At 39.9% G+C, this 12,672-nt stretch overlaps 1 protein-coding gene across 1 annotated transcript; it reads left to right on the top strand.

Moving 5' to 3' along the window:
- The first annotated feature begins 11,444 nt into the window (after positions 1–11,444).
- On the top strand, positions 11,445–12,389 carry LOC128060650 (olfactory receptor 6-like). Its single transcript, XM_052653029.1, has one exon. The coding sequence runs from the start codon at positions 11,445–11,447 to the stop codon at positions 12,387–12,389; it is 945 nt and encodes a 314-aa protein (XP_052508989.1).
- Positions 12,390–12,672: the final 283 nt, after the last annotated feature.

Raw genomic sequence — 12,672 nt, forward strand, 5'->3', positions numbered from 1 at the left:
AAAAAAAACAACTAGCATATCTCAAGTGTGTGGAGACTAAACATATGCTACTGAACAGCTATTGAATTAATGAAGAAATCAAAGAATAAATAAAAAATTAGCTCAAGACAAAAGAATATACAACATATCAAAATTTATGGGATGCCGCAAAGAGTACTAAGAGAGAAGTTCAAAGCAATACAGACTTAACTCAAGAAAAAAGAAAAATCTCAAACAACCTAACATTACACTTAAAGGTACAAGAAAAATAAGAACATTGCCTAAAATCAGTATAAAGGAGAAAATAATAAAGATCAGAGCAGATGTAAATAAAATATAGACTAAAAAAACAACAGAAAAGATCAACGAAACTAAGCTGATTCTTGGAAAAGATAAACCAAACTGGTAAACCTTTAGCTGGACTCTGTAAAAAAAAAAAAAAGAAAAGAGAGAGCAAGAGAAGAAGAAACAAAACTTTCAGATATATAGAATCAGAATTAAGAGAAGAAAATATAACAGATACTATAAAAATAAAAGAATCATCAGAAATTATCAATACTGTATGTAAATGGCTATATGCCCCTAAAATAGATAACCTAGAAATGATGAAAAACTTCTTAGGACTGTACAAACATCTAAGAGACTAAACTTTTGGAGGTGAACACACTGTATTGTATAGAGAAGTCAATATAATATTGTACACATGAAAGTATACAATGTTATCTATATAATGTTATAAACAAATGTTGCCTCAATTACATACACACACATGTATATAATGCACTTTGAAATCCCATAATACCAATTGCAAATATATATTAGTAATTAGAGATGGGCATAAAGACATTTAAGGCAGTGTATTTATTAATAAAAGGAAAAACTTGGAACAATCTAAATGAATAGAAAATAGGAAATAAATTGATTTGTCAATTATGATATATTAACTCAATGTAAATACACAGACAGCCATGAAAAACTATGATTTCAAAGAACAGATAATGATGTGAGAAAGTTCAATGACAATGAGAAATAAAAATGGCAGAGCAAAAAAAAGCTGTGGAAGAAAACAGAAAAAGAAAGTAAGCTGAATACCAAATTAAGTCCAAAGAAACATTTAATGCTAGAACAGAGAAAAATTTTAAAATAAGTGGAATTAATTAGTATTCCCAAAGAAATCTCACAATAGTTCCACAAAGTATTCAAAAACATGATGCTTCCATAAAGAATTTGACATGTTCCACCAAGCTAGGCTTTAGCATTGCATGAACCAAGAATTTCCAGATGTTCAAACTGGGTTTAGAAAAGGCAGAAGAATCAGAGATCAAATTGCCAACATTCTCTAGATTATAGAGAAAGCAAAGGAATTCCAGAAAAACATCTACTTCTGCTTCATTGACTACACTAAAGCCTTTGACAGTGTGGATCACAACAAACTGTGGAAAACTCTTAAAGAGATGGGAATACCAAACCATTTTACCTGTCTCCTGAGAAACCTGCATGTGGATCAAGAAGTAACAGTTAGAATCCTGTATGGAACAGCTGCCTGGTTCAGGACTGAGAAAGGAGTAAGACAAGGCCATTTATTGTCATCCTGTCTATTTAACTTACACACAGAGTGCATCATACAAAATGCCAGGGTGGATGAGTTACAAGATGGAATCAAGATTGCTGGGAGCAATATCAACCACCTCAGACATGTGAATGATACTACTCTAATGGCAGAAAGTGAAGAGGAACTAAAGAGCCTCTTGATGAGGGTGAAGGAGGAGAGTGAAAAATCTGACTTAAAACTCAACATCAAAAAAACTAAGATCATGGCATCCGGTCCCATCACTTCATGGCAAATAGAAGTGGCAAAGGTGGAAGAAGTGACAGATTTCCTCTTCTTGGGCTCTAAAATCACTGTGGATGGTGACTTCAGCCATTAAATTAGAAGACGTTTGCTTCTTGGCAGGAAAGCTATGACAAACCTAGACAATATGTTTAAAAAGGGCTTCCCTGGTGACCCAGCTGGTAAAGAATCTGCCTGCAATGCAGGAGACCTGGGTTCGATTCCTGGGTTGGGAAGGTGTGTTTAAAAAGCAGAGACATCACTTTGCCGACAAAAGTCCATATAATCAAGGCTATGATCTTTCCAGTAGTCATGTGAGAATGTGAGAGCTGGACAACAAAGTAAACAGAATGCCATAGAATTGATGATTTCAAACTGTGGTGCTAAAGAAAACTCTTGAGAGTGCCTTGGAAAGCAAGGAGATCCAACCAGTCAATTTTAAAGGAAATCAACCCTAAATACTCTTTGTGAGGACTAATGCTGAAGCTGAAGCTCCAATACTTCGGCCACCTGGTGCAAACAGTTAACTCATTGGGAAAGACCTTGATGCTGGGAAAGATTGAAGGCAGAAAGAGAAGAGGGTGAGAGAGGGTGAGATGGTTGGATGGCATCACCGATTCAATGGACATGAACTTGGGCAAACTCAAGGGACAGGAAAGCCTGGCATGCTGCAGTCCATGGGATGGCAAAGAGTCAGACACAACTTGGCGACTGAACGACAATTTTCATCATTTATATTCAATCTATCACTATGATCAATTAACTTCCCCTCACAAATATCTTTCAAATCCACTTGTATTTGCCCATCACCAACATCCTGGTACAAACTACCATCATCTGTCTCCTTGACCACTAATAAGTCTTCCTCATTCATTCTTACCTATCCGATCCCAATGTGTTAGGGATGATGAGCAAAATCAGGCATAACATATGCTGTCATGGAGTTCATAATCTTTTGAGGTAAACAGAAAAGATTCAATTACATAAGAAAGCAGCAATTGGCACAATGTAAGTAAGAGATGGTTGGATGGCATGAATGACTCGATGGACTTGAGTCTGAGCAAGCTCCGGGAGATGGTGAAGGACAGGGAGGATGGCATGCTGCTGTCCATGGGACTGCAGAGTCAGACACGCCTGAGCAACTGGACAACAATAAAGAAAGCTATGGGCTTCCCAAGTGGTGCTAGAGGTAAAGAACTTGCCTGCCAATGCAGGAGACATGAGATGCGGGTTTGATCCCTGGGTTAGGAAGATTCTCTGGAGGAGGGCACAGCAACCCACTCCATTATTCTTGCCTGGAGAATCCTATGGACAGAGAAACCTGGCAGGCTACCGTCCATAGGGTCACAAAGAGTCGGACACGACTGAAGTGGCTTAGCATGCAGGCATACAAGAAAGTTATAACATGCTATGAGAGTGTTGACTTCCAAATGGCCTCTGAAGAAATACCAGAATCTTGAACATGGCTGACAAAGCCCTCCATGGTGTGGATTCTGCTTATCTTTCCAGCCTCATCTTCCACCACTCTCCCATTTATACATTATGATGGAAATACACTGGCTCCCCTTTTTTCCCATTTGCTTAAGTGCCCTATATTCTCTCACTCCCCATGGGGCCTTTGTTGACACTGTTTCTTCTGTCTATAATGCTCTTCTCTACACTTCTCTTTTCTAGTTGGCTTGACAGATTTCAGCTTAAGTCACTTCTTAAAGGAAGCCTATTCTGACCTCCCAGAATTGTCAGCACCCCCACCCATTTGAATGATTTGATAGTATCCTATAGCTTTCTAACATGTTTTCCAACTATAATGGAATTAAATTAGAAATCAACAACAGAAAGAAATGGGCAGAAAGGAGACACCTGATTGTATAAGAAAGCCAAGAAGAGGTGGTAGGGAATGGTGGTGGTGGTGGTTTAGTTGCTAAGTCACGTGTTCAACTCTTGGGACCCCATGGACTGTAGCCCACTAGGCTCCTCTGTCCAGGGGATTTCTCAGAGAAGAATACTGGAGTGAGTTGCCATTTCCTTCTCCAGGGGATCTTCCCAACCCAGGGATAGAACTTGGGTCTCCTGCATTGCAGACAGATTCTTTACATGGTGGTGATGATGGATAGGATGCTTATGTCTTATAAATCAAAAAGAAGAGACTAGTTCAAGTAATAGGGACTTGTCTACCATGTTGAATCCTACTGAGAGGTTAAATAAGGTAACACTAAACATTTTCCACTGAATTTGGCAAATTTGGAAGATTTTACTAACCTTGCCAATTGTTTACTTGGAGCTATGGGGGTTAGATTAAGTGAAAGTGAAAGTGAAGTCACTCAGTCATCTCCGACTCTTTATGACCCCATGAACTGTACCCTGCTGGGCTCCTCCATCCATGGGATTTTCCATACAGGAGTATTGGAGTGGGTTGCCATTTCCTGCTCCAGGGGATCTTCCCGACCCAGGGATCGAACTTGGGTCTCCAGCACTTCAGGCAGACTCTATACCGTCTGAGCTATAAGGGAAGCTCAAGTCAGATTTAGTTGGGTCAATAAATAAATTGAAGGTAGGTAAACGGAGACAGCAAGAGTAGACAATGTTTTTGATAAAACCTTTGTGGAGGGAAAGAAACTGAGTAAGGGAGAGGAGAATATGGGATGTAACAGATTAATTGTTTCGGTTTTGCTTTTCCCATCTTTGCTAACTTTTGCCTTTTTGATTTGTTTCTGAAAGATATTTTAAAGTGCCATTATGAATTTTTGTTATTTTCTTCCTCCCTATATATTTAAAACTATTTCTGCTGCTATTAGCTTTCTGTTTGGATTTTACTTTCTATTAATTTTAACTTCCCCTTGAAATAGTATATTTTTATCAGTTAATTATACTCAATCACATTTATTGTCAGAATTGGTAAGACATCATATTTTGACAACTGTATTTTATGGTTGGTTTGTTTTCCATGTTTCTTTTTTAAAAAATATCTTTCCTGATGTACTGGTTGAATCAAACTTTCTTTATCTCTTTATTTCTTGTGATATGAATTTTTCACCTTTATTTCTAGAAGTGGTTTCTTTTTTATGACAAATAACACTGGTTTTCGAATGAGCTGGAATCAGTAGGGTAAAAGCAAAAAGCAACTTTATTTTTCTCATGACTGCCTCCTTTAGCCTGTTCTATAAACTCAGTTCTTACCAATCCTGGATGAAATATCATGTGAATCTGCAAGTTTTCTCAGTAAATCTTAGTCTTTAAAAATTTTAATACAGTCTAATACAATCCCTTATTGGACTGAAAAGGTTCTCTCTTCCTCCAACCCAGATCTACCTCAGAGGAAGGAATTGAGGATAGCTTCTTCACTATTTTTCCACCCTGTTTTCACTCTTCCTTCATTACTCTGCTGTCTCTTGATCTTCCAAGATTGAAAGTAATAAGATATACAAGTGACATAAACATATGAAAAGATTATTAACAGTATCAGTCATTTGAAAAATGCACATGACTGCCACATTGAAATGGCTATAATCAAAAGGACAGACAATAATAAGTATTTATGAGGTTGTGGAGAAATTAGAAAACCCATCCATTGTTGGTGGGAATGTGTAATGGTACACACTTCTGTTTCGGAAAACAGTTTGTCAACTTCCCAAAATGTTAAACCAAGAGTTAATATATGACCCAGTATTTTCACTCTTACTTATGTACCCAAGAGCAATGATACCTATGTCTACATAAAACCCTAAACGCAACTGTTTATACCAGCATTAGTCACAATACTTATGAAGTGAAAATAGCACCAATGTTTACCAACTGATGAGTGGATGAACAAAATAAGGTAGATTGATACAATGGAATATTATTCAGCAATGAAGAGGAAGGAAGTACTGATACATACAGAAACAGTATACTAAGTGAAAGAAGCTGTATACAGAGACCACATATCGTATGATACTCGTTTAAAATGTCCAAGATAAATAATGTCCAGCAGAAAGTAGAACAGTGGTTGGCTAGGGCTAGGAGGTGGAGGTTGGGGGAAGCCAGGAGTGAGAGTGCAAGGTTTGTTTTGAAGGTGACAAAATGATCAAACAATGAAGTATGGTGATGATTATGTGAGTGTGTGCATGCTGTCTCTTTAGTCATGTCTGACTCTGTGCAACCCTATGGATTGTAGCCCACCAGGCTCCTCTGTCCATTGGAATCTCCATGCATGAATACTGGATTGGATTGCCATGCCCTTCTCCAGGGGATCTTCCTGACCCAGGGATTGTATCTGTGGCTCTTACATCTCCTGCATTGGCAGGCAAGTTCTTTACCACTAGTGCTACCTGGAAAACTGGTGATGATTACATATCTCTGTAAATATACTAAATTATGTGATTTAAATAGGTACATTTTATGGTATTGTGAAGGAGAATTATTGCCTACCACATCAGTGAACAAAGGATGTTGTAGCTATCAAGCCACCACATTACAGCTGTCCCTATGACGAGCCCTGAAGGAACTCAGGATGAAAACAAAATGCTGGTCATTGAGCAGTCACTGCTGCAAAAACTACTCCCAAACATGAACCTAGAGAAGACTAAGGATAAGAAAGCACAGGATACCGACCCAGATGAAACAAGTTATTCCAATGAGCTCAAACTTTGCATCTTCCCATACATGTAAAAGCACTAATTTTGTTGATTTGAGATGTCTGGTTTTCTCTAAATAACAGTAATCTTTTGGTATTCTGACTACGTGCTCTTTGTCACAAAAACTGCTATATATATTGGCTTCCTTCCCCCACCTCAGCCTCTTCAGAACATCACTTTATATAAAGTAGAAATCAAAACTGAGTTCACAGGCTATATATGATTGACAAGCAGAACATTTGAGGCGTGGGAGCGATTTATAGTAACTGTGAAAGCCTCATTACTCCGTCATGTCCGCGTCTGCAGTCATTAATCTACATTCTTTCCTGTCCTTGTCTTTCTACACCAAATGCCCCTTCACCACATTTCCACTGATCAAATTGTGTCTGTGGTACTTATTCCAACATGAGTAATATTTTATGTTTGTATAATTATGACAGAAAGCAGTGCTTGAATTGCTTTTATACAGATAACTTTTTATCCTAACATCAGCGACAGGATATCAACAAGGGAATTATTGTTACCCAATTTTATGAGTAACTAAACTGAGGGATAAGGACAATTTTCTAAAACCAAATATCTTAAAAATGGTAGAAACTTGATTAGGAACCAGATCTTTTGACTGTAGAGCCAAAATCATTTCCCTTTGTACTACATCTAAACTGTCTTTCTGCCATGAGTCTGGAACGAGACCATCTTAATGAAACCTTTTCCAGGCTTCTAATAGAAAGTTTCTCTCAATGGAGTTTGTAGAGCATTTTGTATCTCTCATAGCTCATGTCACATTCTACCCTCACTGTAGTTTGTAATTCTCACTTTACTTACAACACTATAGGTTTCCAAAAGGTAGAGACCATGACTTACAAATTTTTATTTCAAAGAATGTATAAGCCAATACACTATGCATAATATGAGTCCAGTAAATGCAGAAAACATTTTATCTAAAGAATAATGAAGTGAATATCTTCATCAACCCACTGAGATTTCTTATCCTGATTTTAGAGTATTTCCTATTGCTTCAGGAGTAAAAGGAATCAATTATATTATACACACAGATACAGACATGGTCCAGTTAAAAGGGTAACTGGTAAATGGATGGAGATACATCATCCCTGTCCAGGTCTCCTGGATAGAGTTTGGCAGTGTAGACATCGTTTCCCTGGAGCCAGGAGAGAGAGAGTGCAAGGGAGCCTCCTGGGAGGCAGGCGTGGGTAACACGTAGGGAAGTGTTAAATACATTCGGTCCAGTTAAAAGGGTAACTGGTAAATGGATGGAGATACATCATCCCTGTCCAGGTCCCCTGGATAGAGTTTGGCAATGTAGACATCGTTTCCCTAGAGCCAGGACAGATAGAGTGCAAGGGAGCCTCCTGGGAGGCAGGCGTGGGTAACATGTAGGGAAGTGTTAAATACATTCTACCTTGGCTCCAGCCTTCCAGTCTCAGTGCTGCAACACCTACCATGCACTCTAAGCAGAGGCCAGACATGGATCTTCAGGAAGCATACAAATATGCAGACCAGTCTGCTTTATCATGATCAGTGCAAAGGTCTGAAGGTTTTTCCATTATCAGAAGAGAACAAATGGGTCATGGTGAGCATTTGGAACTACCAAGAGAGATTGGTTGATCCCTGAAGGAAGCTTTGAGGAAAATGAGGAGGGACTTGGGGGAAATGGCAGCAGGCTCCGCTCCTGAACAGAAGAAAGGGTGTTGGGGAAGATGACAAGAAATAAAGATTCAGGGTACACTAGGTATTTACCCTAGGGGAAATTTGGGCCAGTGGAAAGTCTTTTAGGTGTTGGAATAGGATATGTATTTTGTTTTAGAAAACTCTTAGTGTCTGTATTGTTTTTGAGAACAGGAACAAGGACTAACAAATATTCTATAGCACAATGAAAGGATTTCTTTCCTTGTATACTACAGAGATTTCAAAGCTCAGTGCTCTTAGTTTTGAATGCCAGGAAAGTAGTTTCTCTGCAGTTCTTCATGCTTCAAAATAGAGCCTACTGGGAGGTACACTTGTGTACCTCCAAAGAAAGTGGAGGAGAATATGAATTAGGAGCAGTAGAGTTGGATATATGATCATAGTACATTCAAGAGAAAATAAGGACACTGGGTGATCTCAAACTCATATCTTTTCAAAGATGTTATAGCCCTATACTCAAGGAAATTAGAGTTATTTTATTCCATAGGATATAATGGGAAAAGTGAGTAAAAGACAGAGAATGCATGACTGTGTTTATGAGGATGCATGAGTTTTCACTCAATGTGAGCATGTGTAGTTGAGTAAATATGTATAAATGTTGTGTGACAAAATTTAATAACAGATAATGCATGTAGCAAATAACCAGGGACCAAGTCTTATATTAAGTTCCTTACTAGCAATATCACATTTAATTCTCACAACTCAATCCAGTAAACTGACATTATTATAATGTTCTTAATTTAGAGGAGATGGTATGAAAGTACATACTTGATAAGTGATCTGTGCAGTATTACACAGCTACTAGGTACTGAAACTGGTACTAAAATCTTGCTCTGACCCTAAAATCAATGTTCTTAACTGGTGTGTAAAGGTGAGTGTGTGAGACATTGTATAGCTGATGATGAAAGTGTGAAATGTTACACACATCCCAAAGAGTAGGTGCCACTATATTGGCGCAACTTCCTATGGGGATCTCAAAATTGATCCTTTTCCTCAGGAATAGCATTTGGTCAAAGGCACTGAGGAACTAGGCAAAGAGCTCCTTACCAGTAAACTACATCAGGAGTGAATGACGAGATATCAGGCTGATGGTAAGAGGCAGTCTCTTCCCACTCAATAAGCACTGAGTTCTGCTGATGTCTGCTACTCTGGAAAGGAGGTGGTAGTGCTGATAAAATGTATTTCTGCATCTCAGTATTCAGTCCCTTGCCACAAGCCACGGCCAGAAGATAGGTAGTCCTGTGAAATTTCTGGGCAAACCCTGATTGACCTCCAATCTTTCACATGCCAAGTGAATAGTATGGTGGACAAAAATTTGGCAGAAAGAATGAGTAATGGTTTGAAGATAGGATTAACTTCAGCTTTATGGAAGAGGAAGGCACTTAATGGATATACATAGTGTTCAAGCGGTTCAATGGATATATGTGTTCAAGCGGTGAATCTGTGGTGACCTCATTCCTTGCTTGTTGGCTTGCTTGCTAAGTTGCTCAGTCGTGTCTGACTCTTTGTGACCCCATGGACTGTAGCCCACCAGGCTCCTCTGTCCATGGGATTCTCTAGGCAAGAACACTGGAGTGGGTTGCCATTTCCTTCTCCAGGGGATCTTCCTGACCCAGGGATTGAACCTGTATCTCTTATGTCTATTGCATTGGTAGGTGGGTTCTTTACCACTGACACCACCTGGGAAGCCCTCATTCCTTAATACGGATTAAAACAGTTTTACTAGCTCATGAATAGTTCTGCCTTCTCATGGTATAAGACCCATCTCTCTGTGTGTACTGCATTCATGTTCCTTCCTGTCTTTCCTCCCACTCAGGGCCAGAACCTGAGGTAATGGCAGATATTTAGAGAGCCTGACCTATCAAGTTTTTATCCAGTGTTCTCTTATCTGGTGGATATGTTTGCTATAAAAGTACCCTGGTTGTGCAAGTCCAGTGTGTATCCAAAGATCTATAGCCTGATAGACCAGAGTCTTCTGCCGGTAAAGATCCTGAGATCACATTCCTCTGCACCTTACCTATTTCTTTTGCATCTCAAGGCTCCAAGGGACTGATTCATTAGTTTACTTTTTAATTAATGTTTGTTTAATATTCAGTTCAGTTCAGTTCAGTCGCTTAGTCGTGTCCGACTCTTTGTGACCCCACGAATCGCAGCACTCCAGGCCTCCCTGTCCATCACCATCTCCCGGAGTTCACTCAGACTCACGTCCATCGAGTCCGTGATGCCATCCAGCCATCTCATCCTCGGTCATCCCCTTCTCCTCCTGCCCCCAATCCTTCCCAGCATCAGAGTCTTTTCCAATGAGTCAACTCTTCACATGAGGTGGCCAAAGTATTGGAGCTTCAGCTTTAGCATCATTCCTTCCAAAGAAATCCTAATGTGTTTGCAAATCATTGTCATAGGCACTGGTCATTGTCATAAAGGACAGAGTACCGAGTTTTGGAAAATTGCAGTGTGGTAGAGAAAAGTCTCAAGGTGTAAGGGGTTTGTGTGCTGGAAACAAATGTCGCTGACTAGATATTTGACCTTGATGAAACCCTGAGCTTTGAAATCAGCAGAAAAAGACTGGGGAATGGGCATAGTCACAAGAGGGAAAAGTCATGCAAAGTGTGAGAGCAATTACAGTGAGCTTGGGGAGAAAGTAGCTGAGTATGTCTCAAACATAGTATACCATTTATAAGGGTCAAAAGAGATGATGCTAGGGCAATAGGTAGGGATCAAATTAGAGAAAGCCTATCTGTAGTACAAAAACTCTTTCCTTTTTTATCTAAAAGCAATTAGAGAGTCATTAAGGAATTATCCAAGAAATATTATTGATTTTTAATTTCCGCAGACTCTACTCTGAAGAAACGGTGGTGGATTATTGGACTATGAGCAATAAATCTCCTTAATATTGATTCCTTGAACTTTCTCTGACATGTTGTCCTACGCATTTCCTTTCAGGCAGAAAAAAATATCTTTGTGCTGTGAGTTTCTAAGAAAAGAGACCTGAAACCAGCAAAGGAGATACTATCAGTCCATGTTCATGGACAAAGGAGTTAAGCATGACATGTAGAGTGACATTCAAATATTTCATCAGGTGAGGAAGTTACAGACAGGAGTGCACTTTGACTCTGGGATATTTTCATAACAAATATAAAAAAAATTTTTGATGGAAAAGTATGCTTCACATGGGAAAATGACTTCATACTAACAGATTATTTTATGAGTCTCATTCCCAGGAAAGACTGATTTATTAACTTATACTGGTCTCCTCTCCAATGTCATAGTCACCTTCATTATTTGTGATGACTTCTTGCCTCTCAGAGCTCTTAGTCATGCTGGGGAGAAACATCACTCTGGTGAGTGAGTTCATCCTGGTGGGCTTCCCCACTGCCCCCTGGCTGCAGGTCCTGCTCTTCTCCCTCTTCCTTGTGGTCTACTTGCTGGTGGTAGTAGAGAATCTTGTCATCATGCTCACTGTCTGGGTCACTGGCTCCCTCCATAAGCCCATGTATTATTTCCTGAGTAGCCTGTCCTTCCTGGAGGTCTGGTATGTGTCTGTCACAGTCCCCAAGATGCTGGATGGATTCCTCCTGCAGAGACGGCGCATCTCCTTCACAGGCTGCATGACCCAGCTGTACTTCTTTATCTCGCTTGCCTGCACGGAGTGTGTACTTCTGGCAGCCATGGCCTATGACCGCTATGTGGCCATCTGCCACCCTCTCAGATACCCGATCATCATGACCACAGGTCATTGTGTGCAGCTGGTGGCTTTTTCCTATATGAGTGGTTTCATGGTCTCTGTGATCAAGGTCTATTTTATTTCACATGTCACTTTCTGTGGCTCCAATGTCATGAACCACTTTTTCTGTGACATCTCACCAATCCTCAAACTGGCCTGCAAAGACATGTCCACAGCTGAGCTCGTGGACTTTGCTTTGGCTATTGTCATTCTTGTCTTCCCTCTCACCACTACCATCCTCTCCTACGTCTACATTGTCTCCACCATTCTGCATATACCCTCCACCCAGGGAAGGAAGAAGGCCTTCTCCACCTGTGCATCCCACCTCACGGTAGTCATAATTTATTACACTGCCATGATTTTCATGTATGTTCGGCCCAGAGCTATTGCTTCATTTAACTCCAACAAACTAGTTTCGGCTGTGTATGCAGTCCTCACGCCCATGCTAAATCCATTCATCTACTGTCTGAGGAACCAGGAAGTCAAGAATGCTATCAAAAAGACAGTGGGTGTTGGCCAGTGCTTTCTGCTCAGCTGAGGCCTGCCGCCTTGAGGAGGAGACTGATTCAGCAAGGAAGTCATTCTCGAGACACTTCCAATGGTTGTGCACGCTTATTTGCTCTATAGATCTAGATTCTTAAAGTAATCACAGCATTTGAAGACAGAAAAAATTAAAAACAAAACAAAACACATTTACGGCTTCAATCTTTCGTTGATGTTGTTTAGTCACTCAATCTTGTCTCTTTGTGACCCATGGACTGCAGTAGTCCAGGCTTCCCTGTTCTTCACCATCTCCTGGAGCTGCTTAAACTCATGTCCAC

This window comes from Budorcas taxicolor, chromosome 15 (assembly GCF_023091745.1).
Source record: "Budorcas taxicolor isolate Tak-1 chromosome 15, Takin1.1, whole genome shotgun sequence".
Lineage (NCBI taxonomy): Eukaryota > Metazoa > Chordata > Mammalia > Artiodactyla > Bovidae > Budorcas > Budorcas taxicolor.

Bases quoted from the DNA above. Each gene is read 5' to 3' on its own strand.
- LOC128060650 (XM_052653029.1), top strand. From the start codon at position 11,445: ATGCTGGGGAGAAACATCACTCTGGTGAGTGAGTTCATCCTGGTGGGC.